The sequence below is a fragment of the Pagrus pagrus genome (assembly GCF_965226575.1).
Source record: "Pagrus pagrus genome assembly, chromosome: 15".
Taxonomy (NCBI): Eukaryota; Metazoa; Chordata; class Actinopteri; order Spariformes; family Sparidae; genus Pagrus; species Pagrus pagrus.
In genome coordinates this window covers 28,610,459-28,634,622 of record NC_140199.1, presented here as the reverse complement: position 1 = coordinate 28,634,622, position 24,164 = coordinate 28,610,459, and the positions used below count along the sequence as shown (strand labels likewise).

General features: G+C 37.3%; 1 protein-coding gene across 1 annotated transcript in view; it reads right to left on the bottom strand.

Annotated features, from left to right (window-relative positions):
* Positions 1-24,164, bottom strand: part of pdzd8 (PDZ domain containing 8) — a 63,652-nt gene that overhangs the window by 20,545 nt on the left and 18,943 nt on the right. Inside the window, exon 3 of the mRNA XM_084375640.1 lies at positions 21,768-21,870. Coding sequence (XP_084231766.1) covers positions 21,768-21,870 — 103 coding nt within the window. The remainder of the gene's footprint in view (positions 1-21,767; positions 21,871-24,164) is intronic.

The window sequence follows — 24,164 nt, the reverse complement described above, 5'->3', positions numbered from 1 at the left end:
TGACCTGTGACTTGTGACCTCTTTTTATAGCCTTGTTTTGAAACTTTTTATGACCTAAGTAAATATATATATATATAATATACATAAAGATATACATATACATACACATATACATATGTACATACATATACATCAATATACATATATACACAAATATATATACATATATACACCAATATACATCAATATACATATGCATCAATATACATATGCATATATACATATACATACATATATGTGTATACATATATAGTGTGTTGAAGGAATACATATATACATAAATATAAATATATACATGTACATACATATACATACACATGTATATACATATACATCAATATACATATACATATATGCATCAATATATATACATATATACACATATATACGCATCAATATACATGTACATTTATATACATATATACATCAATATACATATATGTGTATACATATATATATATCTTTATTTGGAGTGGACATGTAAATACACCAGCATAGCAACAGTAGTAAAAATAAAAACAAATGTCCTTCAGGTTTTGTTTGTTTTGAGTCCAGAAAAAGCGCATCACCAGTCATCCAGGCATACGAGTCCAAAGAAAGTATAGTCATTGATCGTGGGTCAAATTACATTCGTATTGCCCACTCTCCTCTAATAAAAAGTCCCAGATTCTACTGTTGTCCATTCACTTTTAGTGACAGCTTTATTTTTAATGAAGTTATTTGTCAAAAATTATAAAACATTGTCAGGAAAGATCATAAAAATACCAAGTGGGGTGGGGCTTCAAAAGAAACACCCAGTCCAACAAACTGGACTGAAAGACAACACAGAGGCACTGATCATGGCAGCACAGGAACAGGTGCTCAGCACAAGATCAACTGAGGCTGGGGTCTACCACACCAGGCAGGACACAAGATGCAGGCTATGCAAAGATGCCCCTGAGACAATCAAGCACATAATAGGATGCAGGCAGGCCAGAGTATGTTGGCATTTCCTAGATGACAAGGGCATTGATGCCATTGACTGGCCCTCTCATTCCCCTGACCGAAATCCAATTGAGCACCTATCGGACGTTATGCATCGGTGCACCAGACACTGCCAAGTATCTCCACAGACTGTCCAGGAGCTTTTCTGGGCCCATTTTAATAGGGCTTGTCTGATACACCCATTAGACTCAGCCAAAAACACTACAATGGGAAAGTCTAAATCGGTGTTCACAGCATTTTCTACTGGTTGAGAGAGGAATTACTGCAGTAGATTGACTTAGGATGGTCTATTTTACTGTCATGATGAGTGAATATTGTAGAATAATTCCACACTAGTGGTAATACAGGTTTGCATGGCCCCAGAAAATGATGCTGTTTACAAAAAAGAGCCACTCATGATTCTAATGAAGTGAGGAATCAGAATGCAGAGACAATTGCAGTCAAAATACAGAACTTTTACTGTGCAAATTTCACAAACATCTTTTATAAAACCAATACAAAAAGTAGTGCAACTTGTAATAATTACACTTTTGCTTCAAGTTCATGCCCAGGTACACTACACAGTATTCAAGTAAATCTAAAAAGGAAATATAAAATAAGTGTGACTTAGTGAAGAGGCCGCGGCTCCAAAGGAGGTGTGACGGTACATGTTTTTTTCAAGGTGTTTCCCCTGGTGTCCTCCTGTTAATCTAAACATGTACCTGCTGACTGTTTATAATCATATTGATGCTGTTATAATGTGCTGTGATTGGGATCCTGACCCACCAAACACCCTGGAAAATGACAAAGTTACGTTTTTCTCTTAATTACATAATTATAAAATCGCCATCAGTAAGCGGGACACTGTCTGACTCTCACTCGTGGGGAGGAAGGCTGTTTATGGGGGAAAGTTCACTGAAGTCTCGGTCGGGAGGGCTGACCATCGTGGTGATTTTTTTCACCGCGACAAACAGTTGGTGAGTTAAAGTTTTTTGCCGGGGACAGACGCTGTTTTTCGGGCAGAAATAGTTGTTTGGACAGACACTTCTCCATGAATAACTGCGGTATTTTTTCCCTCATGTAAGTTGCCAAAGACACGACCAGTTACTATGTTACTGTTGTTTGGTCCTGTAACGTTGCTTTGTGGGACATTTATCTATATTTTGTTGAGTGAAGGACCAGTACAGTTATCACACAGTGAACACCATTAGACTGACACACCCCCGCTCCGTGCCACCGGCTTATCCGTTCACACTGGTTCGGTTCACCAATACTGCTCCTCTGATACTACCTCCGGAGGCGCATCAGAGGCGCAGCGAAATTTCACCCCTCACCGCATCTGAAACTTTCACACAAAGGATGATGCAGAGAATTGGCGCAGGATCCCCGCATACAAACGGCAGTGTGAATGAGGCTGTCTATTCTATCCATCTTCACCGTAATGTAACACCAGAGCACTACTGTTTACCCTCACCACGCCTTGCAGTCGCACCATGCGTGTTTGGAAGCACAACATTGAAAAGGGTCCGGTCTGAAACAGTGTCGCGCAGTGTAGCATTCCGAACGTTGTGTAAAATACCCCGGTATGGCGGTATATTAAAAATTCATATCATAACGAAAATATACACCGGTATTCAGTGTGAACCGGTATATCGCCCAGCACTACCTGCTGCTGAGAGAAAACTGGTCAGGATGGTCACGAGTCAACCAAAAACCACCAAAAGGCAAGTTTGCAATGAATTGGAAGCTGCTGGAAGACAGGTGTCAGTGTCCACAGTCAAGTGTGTTTTACATCAACATGAACTGAGAGTCCTTGCTCCAGACATGCCACCTTAAAGCTCGACTGAAGTTTGCTGCTGATCACATGGACAAAGAAAAAAACCTTCTGGACAAAAACTCTGTGGTAAGATGAAACAAAAAATGAGTTGTTTGGCCACAATGAGCAGCAATATGTTTGGAGGAGAGAAGGTGAGGCCTTTAATCCCAAGAACACCCTACCTACTGTCAAGCAAGGTGATGGTAGTATTACGATGTGGGGCTGTTTTGCTGCCAGTGGATCTGCTGCTCTAAAGAAAGTAAATGGAATAATGAAGAAAAAATCATCAGTCAGAAGATTGGGCCTTGGGTGCAGTTGGGTGTTCCAACAGGACAATGATCCCAAACAGACACCTAAAGTGGTAAAGGAATGGCTGAATCAGGCTAGAATTGTGGTTTCAAGTCCTGACTTGAACCCCATAGAGAACATGTTGACTGTGCTGAAGAAACAAGTCTGTACCAGGTCTGTACCACCGATTCTGTCAAGGGGAGGGGTTAAAAATTCAGCCAGAGGACTACCAGAAGCTTCTGGATGGCTATCAAAAGCACCTAATTGAGTTGAAAATGGCCAAAAGAAATGTAACCAAATATTAGAATTACAGTATGTATATTTTTGAGCCAGCAGATTTGGTCACATTTTTAGAACAGGGCCGCACTTTTCTTCAACCACTAGTTATGTTGTTCTTTAGTTCAATATACCCCTTCTTGCAACTGCCTCTCGCCATGGTACACATCCAACAGGTGTCTGAAAGAAAGGCTTGAGGTTGTACTCCGTTATCTCATTACTCACAGATGCTGGTTTCTCCATTTATGATTAACTCAATAATATGATGATTCTCACATCCATTGAAAACCTCCACCCACCAGACCACTTGTACTCAAATGCACTGGTGTACATCTATCCACACTATGTCAATAGAGAGAATATCACAACCTGAAAACAAACACACAGAATAATGGAGAGATATTAATGAGAGTGGCATTTGCTCCATTATGTTGTGGAAAAATGAATGGATGTACAATGTAGCAGTGGATGAGATATTTCTCATCAGTAAAATTACTATGACATTTACTTTTATACTTGTGTTTGTTGTGCAGCTAAATCTGAATTTTCCAGTTGCCTTTTTATCATAGGAAGCAGGTTTCAAAAGCACTAAGAACAAAGGAGTTGTTATGGAGACTCAAACAAAAAGGTTTGCTGATTTGCACTTGCATTGACAGCAACAGTGGTTTGGTCGCCCACACGGTCCCTCTTTGTAGCACTGTCATTGTTCAGGCTGTAGAAAATAATGATCCGTCATGACGGTTACATCATCCCAATTTAGTAAATGACAACTAAATTCTGAACTACTATTACCTGGTTCCGAAAGGAGGACATTTTCCACGTTACCAAGTTGCCATTTCAGTCTCTCCTCTTTTTTTGAATACTAATGCTTGTTTGTCACGCAAAAACATGCATCTCCCCCCTGATTCTTGGAATCTATGAGGAGTGATTTGACCACTTAACATAACATTCATTTATCATTTATTTATCATTTTTCCACAGTTTCTCACCCAATTTCAGCCTATAGATGAACAGGCTACAGATCTTGGTGTCATTAACATCTCGTATCTGCCGGCTATTATGACTTATATTTAAAACAAGTCAGCTATTCAAAACAGCTGACTTGCACACACCCTCATCCCTCAGTGAGTCAAGGAGGAAGAGCATAACAAAAATAAATGCTTTTATGTCATTTGGCTCTGCTGCTGCACAATACAGCCAATATATCATTTTTGTTGAGGAAATGGAGAAACAGCAAATGTACTCAGTGGTTACCATCACTCTAAATAACATGAACACAGCAGAAGAAAAGCAGACAAGCCTACGTCATGTCAGTTGTCAGATCCTTCTAGATGGAAAGAAAGGGCATTCGGCATAATTTCATAAACCAAGGGCCTGTATTATCTCTGAGTTACTTAAAGATTATGAGGAGTTTGTTAAACCAACATGGACTAACTGTGGGGCTGAATGTCATCCAAGGCACATAATGTAAGGTCAAACCCCAGATTAATCCAAGTGTATGTGATACTGAAATGTTTAGTTATGCTTTATTTTTGAGTTGATAATATCCTATTATTCCTATGAAGTTTCCCAGAGAGATAGAAGTGTAAAGAAGTGTGTCAATGTAATATTTCCCAGTATTACTATAAGGCAAACAAGAGAAAAAAAAGGTAAAGAGATAAAGCTTTTCAGGACTGTCAGAGATTTTTCCGCATGTCAGCTCGAGTGCATGCCATCATTGAGACAATGGGGGGAAATATCAAATACTAAGATATTTTCAAATGAAAATGTATGTATGAGTATGAGTATTAACACTTAAAAGATTACATTTTTCACTCGTATTGTTAGGCTTATATATTATACCATTTTTATGAAGGAAGATAGTATTAAATGCTAAACAAATGCAAAATAGAAATATTTTCACTAGTGGTCTCAGACTTTCCGACCCTACTGTATATTATTGCTAACTTTAAGACAGTGTTACTGGGCAGTGTCAAACCACAGTGGCTCAGTGGCTCAGCCTGGCTAGATACCAGTTTTTCTCGTAAAAAAAAAAAGAAAGCTTTTAGTTTGAGGTAAATAAATAATGAATGAATAAGCAATTGCTGGCTAGTTGTTTCAGCACTGGTGTGACTTTAAAGCTAGTATATCTAAGTACAGCCTACACAACAGCCTCATCGAATTGTCTGGCATATTTGAAAAACATGAAGATGCTGATTATGCAGGGGCCTATAAATCTAACTGAATGAGCTTGAAGAGAGGAAACATTGTGACTTAAGCAAAATTAAGCATTTCAATGAAGAAAATTCTTATATTTGGATTGAATTACATGAATCTTTTTAGAAAGTTTTGAGGGAAAATATTAGAGCAACATTTATCAATTTAAAGACCTGTAACATCAAGTGTTGCCCAAATGTTTTTAATTTAAGAAGATTTACTGAGAAACACTACTGTTACAGTGTGCGCATTATTTGGAATTATGAGCACCACTGTTGACACTCAGGTCAACAATTTATTTTCTAAAGAGAGACCTTGCCTGTAGGATCAGAAAAAAACATCCCAAATGAAAATGGCAAGAAAACTGTAATGTAGCTGTGGCTCTGTCTGTCATGCACATAGCAGCTGAGCTATTGAGTTTCCTCCTTGGTGAATTGATCTTTGGAAGAAGTGATTAGGAACAAACAGCTTGTGGGATCAACCTCTCATGTCTTTAATCTACTTTTCGCTACATGGCCAGCCATTGTCAAACAGAATATGAACAGGATATTTAATTGGTCCAGCAAGGCGGAAATGAATGAACCCACCACAAGTCAATGTGTGGGTAATGTAAAATGAAAAAGGTGACAGGCTTCCATGGCTACTATTTGATTATGCCCTGGACATGCATGAGTATATGACAAACAAAGCTTTTGCAGAATCTGGTCTTTTTTTCTTTTTTTTTTTCTTTTTTTTATAAAGGAGATATAAGGCATAATCAGCTTTTGGGTTTAAAGACCTTTATAGAGCTTTGTACTGAGATACTGTATGGACACCAATATCAATAACCAGCTGTGATTCTTTATTACTTAATTTTTTTGTTGGCCTGAAAGTAAAATTAGTATAATTACATAGAATAATAAATTGTTATTTCATTTGCGGGATTGGCCAAAAACACATATTTGCATTTGTTATTTTATCCATTAGCATTTTCTCGACTGATTTTGTGGAATAATTACATCAGGATAATATGACCATTAAAAATAAACTACACTGTGATTGATGATTTCATCCATATTGCCTGCTCCTACTTGTACTCCTGAATGGAATTTGAGCTTGTGGCCAGTCTGATGGTTCAAGCAGCAGATGATTCATTTTTGTAGGGTGTGTGTGAGCCTCCTCATCATCCAACTGTCTTTCATCGGTTGTACGGTGCAGATTAAAGAAACAAAGACACCCTGAGTGGAACATCAAACAACCACTCAGATGGTGAGGGGTGTGTGTGTGTGTGTGTGTGTGTGTGTGTGTGTGTGTCTGTGAGTTTGTGGGGTGTGCGTCAGAGATGCTAAAATCACCTGCCTGTTCTCCCTCTCTGGCCTGACTGGTGCTGTGTGTGTATGTGTGTGTGTCAGTATGTCTGCCTGTTTGAAGTGTATATTGACTACAGCATGAGAGGCTTAGAAATAGAAACTGGGAGAGGATAAGAAATAGTGCCATGGCTGATGCTCGGGTCTTGGGTGACAGCTGTGGACAACACTCTTGCAAATGTTCAAGCTATGACTAAACAACACAACCATGAACAACAGTAGGGCTGCATCGATCAACTATTTTCTTATTGATGAATCTAACAATTATTTTTCAATTAGTGAATTAATCTAACAACTAATTCTTCTATTACTATGGATTATCTTTTTATTACTCGATTAATACAACAATGAATATACCCCAAATACATTTTAAAATTTTGTCTCACTAATATTTTAATATTCTATTCAATCATCTTCTCTTAAAAACAAACACATGTAAAAAGAAACAAAGTATGCATGTATTAACAGTAATGATTTGTCAGATGCCTTATCAGAAAAATACTGGACCTCAAATTCAAAAGAATTGCTGTGATGGGTAAGTGTAGGATTATCAATACGGCTTTAATCTGCATGTGATGGGACCCTTTCAGCACCCCTCCCCGAGAGTCATGAAATGGCTCTCAACACACCAGGACACCGGCTCCAGGACATCAAAAGGACCTAAACTCCAAGTTCCATCCGGCAATAAAGTATTGCAGGATGGAACTGGCCTATCTGATAAACTGTCATCAATTCCACCTCTTCAGACATGGCCCAGAGTTCACAAAGAAGTGTGAACTGCCCTCTCAGGACCGCAGACCCCAGGGTGCTGTGGCCTGCTTAGATGCCATCCACATGCTTGTATGCTAATTCACTCTACAGTCTCCTCATCCAGGGAAGAAGGAACCATCCTTGGACAACAGAGCTTTATTTTTAACTCTCTGTTTCATTTCATTGTGCAAGAGATATCAATGTATCATTACATACGTAATATGTAATGCTTATTAGCTGACATTCATTACATTTCAAACTGAATTAATAATTTGGTATCATTTAAAAGCGGAGAGTGCCACCATGTCAAATGTATATAAAGTGTGATTTCTGAGAGGTACACAAGGGAGGAGTGAGGTGTCACCTCTGATGACATCACCTCCCAGTCTCAAGACTCCTTTAAAGAAAGGATGAACTTTCTAAGTTCAAAAGAGAGGAAGAGAAGAAGATAAGAAGAAGAAGAATCGCAAGGACCATAGCAAGAAGACACAGCCATCAGCCCCACCCAGACTTCAGCTGCAAACTTGCAACATCAGCATGCATAGTGCACCAGAGGCCTGCTGCACCTTTGATTCCTGACTCCACGAAGTCAGAGAGAGCGAGAGATGCAGGATCCCACGGCAGCAAAGGCTGACTGGAGAATCATCGCAACACCTCCTCCCTCTTCATCCTCCTTCCCCTGCAGCCTCGTCAGGTATACAAACTCTCCAAGTGTTGAATGACATGGTAGATGGTTTACAGGTTAAACAAGTGTAGGCTAGGGTAAGAAAAAACCTGAGAAAACATCTCAGTCCAAACTTAGATCTTTTGCGTTACTTTCAGTACTCTAAGCCTTGAACGATGCAAGCACAGTTTGTTTTAAGGTTCCTCTATTCACATCCTATTATGTTGCTGAACACAGCTCCATTTACACCTGGCTCAACCCCTGAACCTCTTTGTCTTTGTGTAATGTCTTGTCGCCATAGTTTATTTTATCTGTTGTTGTTGTTGTTGTTGTTGTTGTCACATCATGTAGTAAATAAATGTTCGATCATTAAGGAATTTGTTTGTGGTTTCTGTACGTTTTACAGTTCGGTCATTCCAATTTTGCTAATGCTTTACTTAAATTACAATTAATTAGTGTGTGTGTTAATAGACCCACTCTTACCTGATCAGGAAGGGTTTCACTACGTTATTGTACTGACTATGAGGTAATTTCGCTGGTCGAGAGACTAACAATAGTCTGCATAATAACCTTTATTAATGGCATATTAATACTAATATTTTGAGCTATAATTCTAATCTTGCATAAGCCACTTTCACACATGCACTGTAACTCTGGATTTTTGGAGTTTATCTGGAGGACCTGCATGCATGAACACAAATGTTTGCATTATTTGCCCCAAACTTTACCCAGCCAGCTCCCTAGTCTGTTCGTCACTTGTCCTTGCTTTCGCTCAGGCCCTCCACTCCACTCAGTTAGCCCTTGAAAATAAATGAAACTGGTGCCAAAAAAAAAAGAAATATGCTTCCAAATTTGACTTCACTTAGTCTGAGACTTTTCCCTTTATTTACATTTGTCTCCTGTCTCACTTGCACAGGACACGAAGGAGGATGTAGCTGCGGAGCACTGCCAGCCTCCTCTTGGTGCCCAAGACTAAGGCTATACATTATGAATTTATGATCTTTATTATATTTATATGTCACAGAAGCGTAATGCTGCATTCAGATGAAATGTGACACGAATTATTCGCACAATTAGATTACATACAAAGTCTTTTCAGTCAGTCAGACTCTAGATGTCTTATCTAGTATATATTTATAGTAATAAAGTCTATTTAATCATTTAATTAAAGGTTTGAAAAGTCATTCTTCCTCACAAATTTGTTTTGCAAATATGGACATCTGTACACGTTTTTTCTCATTGTCGTTGATATAATCCTGAGGAAAGGACCACAACTGATTCTGTTTTGTTACCACAGTCAAACATATTTCGTTTAGTATTGCCAAAATACTGGCCACACATTTTTTTGTTTGTTCCATACAATCGTTGTCTCTCAACTTACAGTTGCTATTGCTAGCTATAGTGAATAACAGTCAAAAGTCCTGAATTTCTCAAAGCTGGGAACACATGTTCCCCATCCTCAGTGAGATTATATGGCCTGACACCACATTAACCGCAAATATCAGATTAAAAAATGAAAAGAAAAAAAAGTTTCTTTGGGCATCCGGTGATCTATTAGTTAAGGCATACACATAACGACAACATTGGTTATGTGCCGGGGGCAACTTTGCAGCACATCATACCCCTCTCTCTCCCACCTTGTTTTCTGTTTCGTTACACTGTCAACTCTCAAATAAGAAAATAATAGATCTTTCCAGCAAAGTTTCATTCAGCATTAGCTTACAACTACCAGAATCATATTATCTATATATTTATCTTATATTCTGTTTTGTATCAGCTCTATGTTTTTGTGGTAAAAAAAAAAATACTCAAAGAGCTGTGATGCTTTATGTGCCAGTAAAATGATACAGGTTGGGGCTATTAGCATTATTTGCATTCTTTACAAATGGTCACCAACAGCTGACTTTTGTTTTGGTTAGGGCATCTGGGAAACTACATGAGTTTAGACTCAGTCATAAATACACAAGCTCTTTTTATACAACACAAAGCCACCCATCAAATACAACCAGTGTGACACAAGAAGATGCTCAGCTGTGGTGTGTGCACACACGTTGTATGTCGCTTCAGTCAAGCTGTCAATAGGCGTCAGTACTCAGAGCCGATGATGGGATAGACAAGGCAGATGTGCAAACACTCCTGAGTCCCCGCCCCCCCACCCTCAACACACCATAAATGAGTAATAAAAAAACACACGCCCAATCCAACTTGGTAATGAAACAGGGCTTCATTTACCCAGTTCACAGGTGGTCCGTGTTGTGCAGATGCAAACACACAGCACAATGAAATAAACATTGACCAATGGGAGGCAGCAGAGATAAAGGGACCTCTTTCTCTGTATAATAAGCATGAAGGAGAATCCATTCAGAGCTACTCACATGCTGACAGCTCAGAGCCCAGGATGCTTGATGTAAAGCCTAGAAATTAAAGGCATGATTGATAAAATTCTATAATTCTATATACAATCTAGATAGCTATTCATACAAATAATTATTCTTAAAAACATATGCCTATAATACAGGGGAAAAAAATGAATATTCACAAATGGCTGATTTCAGCTATTACATTATGCATTCAGGGGTTTTCTGTGCCTCAAACAAATTTATAAAAGATTGACATTTTCAGGGCTGAAACTAGTGTACACCAACAGTACTCCCTACTACCTGTTCAGTGAACATTGGGAATATCCTGCATTAAGAACACTCTGCAATGTCACCTACTGGGGAAATTTTACACCACAGAAATAAAATACTGAATGTACTCTAAAGCATAAACTGACAGAATTACAAAGGTATTCTACTGAAATGTATGAGATTTGTGAATGAATGTCATTTGATTAATTTAGGCCACAAGATTCCTAAAGAAATTATTATCTAACATTATATGTATGTTATTAAAAGATCATTATGACATTATATCATATATTTTGTGTCCCTTGATAATTATGAATGGTACACAAAATAAATGCCAGCTCTTGTGCACCTTGTTGCAACCATTGTCAATCTTACACTAAACAAGCAAAAATTACAGAGAAGCTAAATGTCAACAATAGTTTGTTTCCCTGGAAATATTAGAGAAATAATTAAATAACTATGAAGAAATAATAAAGAATTATAAATAATAAATATCATTGAGCATTGTTGTTTTTAGGTAACTTAACCACTTTATTCACATCGATCATGTTAAACCTGTCCAAGTGTCAACTGCCGGTGAAATGATGAACCGTGGCTGAACACCATGTGCAGTCCACTCCTAAGGAACTATTAAAGGATAACTACCGTTTTTTACAACCTGGACCTTATTTCTGGCAAAATATATGGTCATGTACTCACCCAGATAACTTTGGTGTCATTCGGCGTCGTTCGGACGAAATTGGATCCAGTGTAGCGGCGATATATCCATATAATGGGAGAGACGGGGCAGCGACACACAGCCTCTATATAACGCATTATCTGCCACGAAACTAGTTCATTTCATCAATATTTTGTTATGAAATGCTAGCGCTATTAGCCTCTGAGTCCGGGCTCGTCTATTGTCAACATCCGGGGTCTGTAGGCTGATCTACTACCTCTGACCTGGAAGATGTCGTCTCTGAGCTGCGCGCGCACCCGCGACAGCGCGACTTGTTTACCTGTAGCTGCTACTGCTAGTTTGACCCCGGATGTTGATAACGGATGAGCCCGGACTCAGAGGGGAATAGCGCTAGCATTTCATAACAAAATATTGATGAAATTAACTAGTTTCGTGGCAGATAATGCGTTATATAGAGGCTGTGTGTCGCTGCCCCGTCTCTCCCATTATATGGATATATCGCCGCTACACTGGATCTAATTTCGTCCGAACGACGCCGAATGACACCAAAGTTATCTGGGTGAGTAAATGATCATATATTTTGCCAGAAATAAGGTCCAGGTTGTAAAAAACGGTAGTTATCCTTTAAGTCATCATTTGTTTTAAGTCTTTTTATGTTTGAACAAAATACAAAAAATAAAATCAATCAAAACTTATATCAAACGTTATATCAAATATGGATCAAATTGCTTGTTTTGTCTTACTAAGTCTCAACAATCCAATAGGTGTTAAAGTGATAAGCAACAAGTGAACAAATCCTTCAACACTAAAAGCTGTAAACAACAAAGGTTTGGTATTTTTACTGATAAAATAACTTTTCATAGGGGCATTCAGACAGCACATTCGTGAACCACAATCTGCATCTGGATCTGCTTTTAATGCATAGAATGATCATTATAGGAGACTTGTGCCATACTGTCTGTGCTTTCCTCATATTCATGCAGTTTAATGCTGCCAGGATTCACATTTTGGTGAGAAAACAATATCTCCATTAGTTAAGCATTCATTTCTGTTGGTCAAATTTTTATATAAGGTGTCCAGGACTAGTGGAATCTGTCCACGAAATACTAAATATAATTTTTTATAAATTGTAAAAATGCACCTCCACCCATGTTGCTAAAAATCCCCCGGTGTCTTCAGTGGTAGTTATGGCCTGACATTAAGAAATTCAAAACACTCCCGGGTCCACAAGCTCCTGACATTTCCTGCTAACAAACAATTAGACAAAGTACAGGACCAAAAGAGATAACCTTCTTGGTACAAATCATTTGAGCACAGAATTTTTCTTGCAAACTTTTCAGGCTTGGTATATTAAAAACATAGAATATGAATAAAAACCTTAAATTGTGTATACTAAATGCATTAAGTCTGTCAGCAGTAATAATTAGAGCCTGGCCGATACTGGAAATTTGGGGCCAATACCAATTTTGTGCATATAATTATAACATACAAATGTTTTTTAAAAGAATTTTAACAAAGATAGTATGTACTAACTAGCCACTACAATAGCAATCAAACCAAAAGACAAAGCAGCAAGCTTCCAGGGGATAAAAAGAGGACACCAAATGAAGTCAGTGACCTTTAATGACCTTGCTCTGATGTTGTCTTGAGGCCAGCTTAAGGAGAAGTGTGAGTGAGCAAAAATGTAAATGAAGAGAATAAGAATAAGCATACGCAAACATATTTCAGACCCTCAGGGTGGATTAATGGCCCAGTCAAAACTGTTAAGCTACCAAACATTCATTTTTGTTAAACAATAAACCATTCCATATTTTCAACAATGTGTGTATCTCCTGGTAGTAGATATAAAGCCAATACTCTCCAACTAGGTATTCAAATAACAACGTCCAGCCTGTGCAATGCATAAAACTGTTGTCCTCTTTGAGGTGACACTTTGTCACATTGTGATCACACTGTCTCAGCTACCACAACCCCACAACAAATAAAGAAACATTTACATACATATTTGGGACATGGGTGTTGGTGCGTTAAGAAAGAGCTACTGTTCACAACACAAAGTAATGAGAAGGAAAACGGATTTACCAAGCAAATATCAAACATATCAGCACCAGCTAACTGAAATAACCGAGGCAATTGAACAATGTACAGCAATTGAAAACAACACTGAGCAAACAGAATGTCTGTGAAGCTGAATAGCTCATTAAAAAATGTGACTGTCTCTCTCAGTCTAATTCTTAACTGCTATTGTCACTTCCTATTGTACAGTATATGGAACCAGAAACTAAACAGTGATGTCTACCTGGAAGATAGAGATTTTAAACCAGCCCTGAAAAGCATGTTGAACACAGTCCAAAGGTCCTTTCAGATGAAAGTGTTGTGAAGACAGACACATGGTGAACCGAGAAGCAGGAGTGAGAGGCTCAAGCTAGTTAAAATGAGGGAATATTCAAATGGCATGAAAACCATAAACATACATGAGACAAGCGACTGTGTTCATAAGGGAAGCTCCAATCTGGCAATCATCAGGGGATGAAGGGAGAGTGAGAGGAAGATGGCGCGTTGACCTTTTCCAGATGGTATAGCCTTTAATCCTTACTACAGAGTCCTGCTGGGGACATTCAGACTAGAGAAGTCTGATAAATCAGGCTGAATGCCACAGTCAATCTGCATTTCTATGCGTACATTAACAAAAAAGGATACAAGTGCTTTGAAGTAGGTCCACTTGGAGAGGGATGTGCTGATGGCTGTATTGGTTGAGTGTTGAAGTGGTATGGTTCACATAATAATCACTTATTGGATTGCTGGCTGGCACCTTTAACTAACCAGGGGGTCAGTTTTATATATGCGTTTGCAGACATGTAAGGTACAAAATGTGATTTTGAAATTGTGATTATTTGATAAATGATAAAAAATAAACATAGAAATACTAAAAAATACAATTTCTGGGCACTTTTTTTTCTCTATAAATTTACAATGAACTGTTTGGGAGAGAAGAGGCTAGGAAGATAATGTGGTTAAATCTGAGAGGAAGACCTGATTCTGAGTGCCCTCTGCTGGATGAAGATTCAACTTTTAACACACATTATGTGACTATTACTGTTCAATGTAATACAAACAATCTTTGAGCTGCTGCAAATGTCATTCAGTGTGTTTCAAGGACAGCAGCATCATGCTTTGCTGAAGCCAGAGCCGGTAATTATGGCTGACATTTCACTCTAAAATGGTCATTAGTCACCTCCAAACAAGCCTGATGTTATAACTGTAATATTTCTTAATTGCTTTCAGAAAAGGTTTCCCAGAGGGCCCTGAAAATTGTCTTCGCCACTCGAAATGTCAAAAATTGGACAATCTCATCAGTGCAAACATGGAAATAAGCTTGTATTAATGTGTCAATAAGACAAGGGGTATAATATGTAGCATGTGTTTGTGTTACACAGTGGAGTGTTTGAAAAGATTGGTTTTGAAAGAAAATCCATGGGCTTGCTTCATTATTGGAAACTGGTATCAGAAACAGATGAAATGTTCAAATTATTTGTGGATTTTGTTAACTGGCAGTGGCACTGTATTTGCTACACGCACATATTTGACTGTTCTAACTTTTTGGGTCGAAGAGTAACATTACACAGCTTTTGGCATTTTGATCACCCTACAGATATGCCGCAAATACACAAAGTGAGTGATTTATTTTTATTTATTTTTTATGATTATTTTTATTATTTTTTATATACATTTTATGATTTAACACAACACAACATAACACAACACGTAGACGTAGACGTAGACGTAGACGTAGACGTAGACATAGACATAGACGTAGGGAAAATCAATCAATCTATACAAGAAACAAAACAGAACAATGCAGACAATACAAACAACAATGACATTACATGCGTCGGGGGGCACAGATTAATTAAACTTCACAAGGTACATATTTATTTCTCGGTGAGTATTAAATCAAGGTTTCATTCTTCTCAAGGAAGGAGAAAAAGAAAACACAGAGCCTAATGCTTAATCCTATTGTCTTTCCTCTACATATTCCCGAACATTAGTCCATAAATTGTTTAGTCCATTATCCCTGTAGGATTCCAGCAGGGGAATGGCTGCTTGCTCCATCATTATCAGGTCTATCAAATCCTTTAGCCAGTGATCTAAACGAAAACAATTTGGTTTTCTTATTTTCCAGTTCATCAGAATGATCCTTTTTACAGAAAGAAAAGCCAGTGGTAACAGGTGTTGCAATACTTTGGATTCCACTCTGTCCAGTTTCAGACCCAACAGACACACTTCTGGGCAAATAGATACATCCACTCTTAAGATTGAACATAGAATATTTTGCACTCCGGCCCAGAGTTGTTTTATTTGTGGACAAATGTATCAGAGACCCTCTCTCTCCACAGTGCTAACATAAATCAGATGTGTCTGGGTTCATTTTATGCAGCCTCTGTGGTGTTATATATGCTCGGTGCAGAATTTTCATCTGTATAAGTTTGTACCTAATACATTTTGACAAGTAGTTTGTGTGTCACATTATAGTGCCCCATTGCTCTGTTGGTTTTTCCTCAAGTCCTGTTCCCACTGTGCTTCAGTTTTATCCAAGATGTTACAGGTAGAGGGATGAATAAACCTATATAATTTAGATACTGTGCCTTGATTTTTTATGATTTCTTTCAGTTTATTATCTGTTTCCACATCTGAAGCCAGTGATATTCCTTTTGTTAAATATTCCTTCAGAATCAATTTGATCTGTAGATAGTGTAAGAAAACAGTATCATTAAGTGCAAATATGAATTTTCAGGAAATCTTATTATTTTATTCTGCTTTACAATCTGACCCAAATTCCTGATGTTGTAGTTTTTCCAGGTCTCATTAATAAGGGTTTTCCCTTCAGCGTGAGCAATGGGTTCTCCCATAATAGGCATGAGGGCAACATTAAGCCATTAATTGAACATTTCTTTTGTATGATCTTTGCTATTTTACATGAGAAACTAATAATAGGATCTTTATTATTTGTTTTTACGTCTGTACAATACCACAGAGAGGAGAAGGATGTCTCTTTTTTACACTCATAAACAATTTTCTGTTCCAACCAGAGCAAGCTTCCAACCTCCCATTGACAATGATAATAAGCCCAGAGCATGGGGTATTTGCCATTAAATGCTAAGTAATACGCATGAATATCAGGTATCCCTGGACCTCCTTTTTTCCTGCAAATTTTGAGTTTGTCAAAACTAATTCTTGGCTTTTTGTTCGCTTGTTGACACGACACATGAGCAGTCTCTCAAAGTTTTTATCAGACAGCCGATTCTGTTTGGCACTAAAAACATCTTTACCAACACTAAAAAGCCATCTATATCCAACATGTACAAGCTCAAATATGGCCATGGTTGGGCTGGCACATTCGGGGGCGCATTGGGGGTAGCGGGAGGGTTGTCCATGACGTGCTTGTGCCATATGAGCACTGCCTTCCTTGGCATAAAGACCCACCCACTCTGTGAAGCATTTGAGTGCTGCCAGGGCAAGCCAATCAGAGGCAGCGTTGGCTTAGCATGTCATGGCGTGTTTCATGCCTTTCTTCAAAGAAAAATAAAATAACATTTATATCATATAGGTCTTTATTTTATAAAAAAATATTTCATGTTATTGGGCCAAAATTGTAGTTTGTAAATTGAGTAGTTAAACTACAAAAAATGAGCCAAAAAGTATTTGAAATACTTGACAAAGCACAAAATATGAAAGTAGTTTAAACTATCAGCAAGTTAAAGCAAATTGTAGTTAAGCTATGTAGTTCAACTACATGTAGTTTAAGTCTCCCCAACACTGGTAATTTCTTGATTTCTTTAAACCAATATTCTGGTACTTTAAGTGGAATTGAAGACAACAAAAAAGATATTCTAGGGAAAATATTATTTTTTATGATCTCCGTTCTACCCCATAGAGACAATGGAAGTGTACTCCGTCTAGTAATGTCATCCCAAATAGTTTTTAACATTTTGGGCCCATTCAATTCAAATATCTTCTCTGTGGGAGAGAGAATGTTAATCCCCAGATATTTTAGTCCTTCTTTCCTCCGCACTATTTGGGTTGTATCGAGGTGTATTGGAAAGGTCAGTCGGTTGAGTGGGGTTGCTTCGCTTTTATCCCAGTTGACTTTATAGCCCGATAGATCACCACATTTTTTTAATGGTGGTAAGTAAGTGAGGCATTGATACATTTGGTTTTGAGAGGGTCAACAAAATATCATATGTGTAAATATTTATTTTAAAATCATATCCATGTATGTTTATGTTTATGGTTATTAGTTGGTTAGCTCAGATAGCACACGCTAGTGATTCCAACGCTAAAATAAAAACTATCGGGGAGACGGGATATCCTTGTCTAGTTGACCTAGATAATTTAAAAGGTTGAGACAAAATACCATTAGTTTTTACATGGGCAAGAGGTTTGTAATAAAGTGCACGAATCCACTGTATACACACAGGACCAAGGCCGTATTTCTCTAATGTGTAGAACAGATACGACCATTCGATCCGGTCAAATGCTTTTTCAGCATCCAGCGATAACATGATCGCGATCGAGATAAAGCAGCTCTGTTCATGACATGAAGGAGTCTTCTTATGTTGTTTGCAGTGGATCGGCCCTTAACAAAACCTACTTGTTCAAAATGGACAAGCGAGGGAACCGCACTTTCAAGTCGCATTGCAAGTATTTTGGCAAAGAGCTTGTAGTCATTGTTAAATAAGCTAAGTGGTCTATAGTTGCTCATTTGCATGTGATCTTTTCCAGGTTTATGTATTGATGTGATGACAGCTGTGCGCATAGTTATTGGCAAGGATTCAGCTTTGACGATATCATTAAATATAATAGAAATGGAATCAGTGTATCCTGAAAACATTTATAGAATTCAATTCTGAATCCATCTGCTCCAGGACTCTTACTATTACAGAGGCTTTTTAATGCCCGTTTTATTTCTCCCCCAGTAATATTCCCATTAAGATATTTTTTGTCTGTTTCTTTTAATGAGGGCAAAGGCATGTCACTGAAGAAATTTTGTGCTTCTTCTAAATTAAAAAGACACTCAGTTTCATACCATTTCGTATAGTAAGTTTTAAAACAGTTATTAATTTGTTTTGGTTCTTGCACTTTCTGTCCATCACAATCATGTATATTTAATAAAAAATGTTTAGCCTTCATTTGCTTTAATCTCATTGCCAACATTTTACCAGCCTTATCACCTGACTCAAAGTATTTTCTTTTTAGTTTGAACAATGCAAATGTAGTTTCTTCATGTATCATTTCTTGTAGCTGTGCTCTGCAGAGTAGTAACTCATCCTTTAATTTATCATTGTTTGGTTCCCTCATACGTCTGTTTTCAAGCTTGTTCAGCTCTCCTTTCAGTGTGATTTTCTTTTTCTTTTTTTCCTTTTTCTTAGCAGATGAATAACTTATTATCCATCCCCTACATGTGGTCTTAAATGCTTCCCATACTGTCTGAATTGATGATACTGAATTGATATTTAAAGTAAAAAAACTCCTCAATTTTATCTCTTATCAAGGAAGTGAATTTTACATCTATCAGGAGTGAGTAATTTAAACTCCATTGTTTTGTTTTATTTACTTCCAAGAAAGGGTAAAAACTGACAGAGATAGGTGCATGGTCTGATATCACTATATTATGAATTTCAGAGTTTACAACATTATTGATCATCTGGCTAGTATGTAATCAATCCTAGAATATGAATTAGGAACCTTTGAGTAGAAAGTATATTCTCATGCCTCTCTATTACAGCACCTCCAAATATCTGTTGTACCTGTATTTGTCTGAAATTCCTCAAGAGCTGCTGCAAGCATATCATCTGTTGGTAAGGGTTGCTCAGACCGATCTATATTAGGTTGAGCTACTAAATTAAAATCTCCACCAATTATTATTGGGATATTTAAGTAACTAGAAAGTAATATATTCAATTTGCTCAAAAATTGAGCTTGTCCAGTGTTAGGATTATAAATATTGACAAACACCATTTTTTGATTATGCAAGAGTCCCATAACTATTATGTATCTTCCTTCTTTGTCTGGATTTACTTCCAGTGCTTTAAATACAGTAGTACTTGAGATTAATATGCCCCCTCTAGAGGAATTACTACCATAAGCTGAAAAGACTCGGTCTACCCATCTCTGTTTTAGTTTTAGAGATTCCTTTTCAGAAAGGTGGGTCTCTTGAAGCATTGCTACGTTACATGTCAGAGATTTCAAATGTGAAAGATCTTATATCGTTTGACTTTATTTGTGATCCCATTAACATTCCATCATATAATTCTAATGATTGGCAAACTCATCTTTCACCTAAACAATTATAAGCTATGCTCCTTAAACTCATACTCTTAATCAGTTTACTCTGCTCTCCTGATGCATTAGTACACATACATTCACACACACACATACACCCAACAAAAAAACAAAAGAAGGGGCTCCCATCCCTCCTCTATCCATGATCCAATGAGAGCAGACGCAAAGTCATTCAGAGAACATTCCACAACCAGGTTTCATGTTGCCGCACTATTCAAATCATATTTCATGAGAAAAGAGCGTAGAGGTAAATGAAAAAAAAATAATTAAATAAATAAAAAATTGTCATTTATCTTTTAGCGCGTTATTCTCATACCTCAGTCAGTGTCTTATCCAAATATGGACGGGAGATGCGCTGTCAAGTCCTTTGAAGCTTGATCCGGAGTACTGTAGATATGTTTCTGGCCATCCAACGTGACCATGAGTCTTGCTGGAAATAGCAGACCATACTGGAGACCTGCTCCGCGCAGCTTCCTCATGATGTTCGCATACTCATTGCGTTTTTGCTGGATCTCAGGTTGCAGATCTTGAAACACATGAATAGGCTTATAAATCCATTCCAGCCTTTTCCTTTTTTTGGCCAACTTCTTTCCCTTTTCAGTTGCAGCTCTCAGAATAAGCTGTCGTTCACTCCATCTCAGAAGGCGGACAATATATGGTCTCGGTGGGTCTGACGGGTCCGGGCGGGGACGAAGAGACCTGTGGTGCCTATCCACCTCTTCTGCTATGTGACTCTAAATAAGTCACTTTAGTTTTCAGATTTCTTATCTCTTTTGTGCATTCTTGTATGGCTGTCTGGTGGATGGCTTGTTTATCCTCCAGAGTCCCGATCCGTTTTTCAGCGTTCCCCACTCTGTTGACAATAGCACGTACGTCTTTTTTTATCTCCTTTATTGAGTTGTTCAGTTCATCAAACCTTGGTTGGAAGGTATCTTTTATGCTGGTAACTTCTGTCAGCAGTTCCTTGGCCCAAGCAGGTGGTTCCTCATTAGCACCCATGCTTTGTTTGATTGAATGCCACAGAGCCTTGCGCTATTTCACAGTTTGTCTCGTCTCTCGGGAGCGTGCCTGGTTTGACATAAAATACGCATCTTTCCTAAGAGAATACGTTTCTCCAGTTTACGCTCAAAACTTGAGCAATCAGAGGTATTTATTAAGTTGTTTTTTTCTGGTATGTGGACGCCCAACAGCTCAGTCCGCCATACTCTCTTGTCACGTGATCCGACAAAGTGACACAGAGTGAGTGATGACACATACATGAGTCCCATTTGTCATGTTAGGCATGTTAATACTCAATCAGTGTTCGAACAACTTTTTAATCTTGCATCTTATTGGGTGGAACGGGTGAAGCTGCTGTTTTGTACTTTCAGTTTAGGCTATGGGATTCCTCTGTTATTTTTACACTGAGCAACAAGATTCCCTTTGCATTAACAAACTAAGCCATGAGGGTTAGGGCTAAACTTTCTCTGTATTGTGTCCATTTATTTTGAAACACAGACAAAGAACCCTATCATCCCAGAAGTCAAAGGTTTTAGTTATTTGTTAAGCATTAACTTTTGTAACTTTACATCGTGTGCTGTGTGTTGGCTGCCCACTGCTCCCTCAGGTTAAATGCAGACAACCAGTTTCACTACACTGTACATTGTATGTGATTAATAAAGATTCTTCTTCTTCTTCTAAATGTATACCTCTATATACAGTAGATTTGATAGAATGATTTAAGTATGATTAATAGCAATCTGAAACCGGGGGAATGAGAAGGAAAACAACAAGGAAATAGAGGTAAAGTCAGATATCAAAGGGGAGGAGAACACACCCGTTTGATGGAGCTGCGAGTCTTCTCCTTCCACTGGTAGCTGCTCAGCTCCAGCGTGCAGTGAACATAGGTTTCTCTGTCATAGGAGCCGAGGACAAACAGTCTGCAGAGATGGGAAACAAGACATACAATAAGAAAACTACACCAACTGTGAGAATCTACCACTACAACATTTAGAAGCACTAATAAAGTCAAATCTATGTGCATTTTTTGCCTTGTCTTAAATACTCATGTTGGCATTATTACAATAACAGGACAACATCTTGTTGTCCTTCTTAAATATTGAAATAACCAGGAGACATTGTCTCAAAATGTAGTCAATTAGATGTCATTCAGTGTAACCAGATGAGACTATTTTGAAATCATATCAACAACTGATTGTCAAGGTGCCCTGGTAGTTCACTTGGTAGAGCATGCACCCTATGAAGGCTGAGTCCTCAGCAGCTGCCCAGGTATGATTGCAACCTGTGTCACTTTGCATGTCACCCCCCCACCTAGCTCTATAAGCTGTCCTATCTAAATAAAGGCTAAATGCTAAAAAACAAACAAATAAAAACAAACACACAAACAGTGTGTGTTCTGTCGCAGTCTCTGAAATCATTAGAATTAGCTGGTGCAAAGTGATTTTTTTCTCTCTTCTTGGTGCAGTAACCTAGGCCACAAACCTGCATTTCATTTGGTGAAAAAACAAAAAAAAACTTTAATTTGTAGATTTAAAAAAAAAAGAAGCATATGTTGTAAGTAACTGTACTGAATTTTACTGGTCAAGGTCATGGTCTGATATATTTGGCCAGTTGAATCCCTGCAATATATTTTTAAGTAAAGGTGTCATCTGTCAGTGTAATGTTTTTGTACTTGGGTTTATTGACTGTGGTGTAACAGAGAAGTTACTACAAAACACAACCACGGCATTGAGTATTGAAGAATATTTTTGACATCTTTAAAAAAAAAAAATTTTCTAGATGCCTCTGAACAACATTCATTTTCACCATCTGCTTTCTGCTGTCATTTACTCAGGAATATTATTTAAACTAATGTAATGTGCCTGACTGATAATAAAAACATTGCAATATTGAAAACTATGATAATATCAATACTGTATTCCTTTTTGACAAAATATCATTCGGAGTAAAAATGTGTATCAGATAAAGTAAGGACGGGAAAGTCAGAGATCACTAGTGAAAATACTTTGCATTTATTTCAAATTTCATACCATTTATTTTTTTTCATTTTCATTACAAATGACAATATAAGCCTAACAATACAATACAAGTGAATAGTTGAATCTTCAATTGAATTTTACAATATCTTAGTAATTGGTACAGGTTACATTCTAATGTACAAAAAAACATTTGAATTTTATTACACATTTACTTTTATGATGCTTGAAAACCCCTTTTCATCTTTGACCCAACAACATAATACTTTTACAGTTTATATTGACTTCGAGTCCAAATGTTTTTTTGTTTTTTTACCACGTATACAGTATTATATACTGACTGTTACTAGTTTAACACTGCTGTTGTGTGATTGGTTTGCCCTGACTGCAGACATAGTAGTACATTTTGCTGTAGTAAAGAGGATTTTGACCTTTTTTCCACCATGGCATTTCACTCTCAAGGCAACAACCTAATGTAACTAAGGCTTTATTGATCTTCATCCAGAGACACTTATAGACACAATAGAGTACATGATTCCCCTTTGAGAAAAACCCTCTCTCATAATCTCATAATCTTTACAACATCATCATCATCATTTACCAAGTCATTTGCTAACTGTCTCTATTTCAAATCACAATAGAGATTATATATATATATATTTATATACACATATATATATGATATATATATATATATATATATACACATATATATATATATATATATATATATATATACATATACATATATATATACATATATATATATATTGTGATTATTTAATCTCTATTTTAAATCACAATAGATTATATATATATATATATATTTATATATATACATATAGATCATATATATCTATACATCTATACAGTATATATAAAAGAGATTATATATAAATGTTTAATAATAATCACAATCTCTAATAGAGTCAATATATATATATTTATATATATATAAATACAATCACAATAGAAATTATATATATAACAATAGAGATTATACATATACGTATAATCTCTAATAGAGACAATATATATATTTATATATATAAATTAGGGCCCGACCGATTTATCGGCGAGCCGATTAAATCGGCCGATTATAGCCCGTTTGAGACTAATCGGTAATCGGCCAAAACTCGCCGATTGTCGCCGATATTTTCAGAAATAAAATGCAGAGAATAAGACTTGGTTTTACTTTGAAAATGTTCCCCCATTTGAAAAGATCCCCCGACATTAGG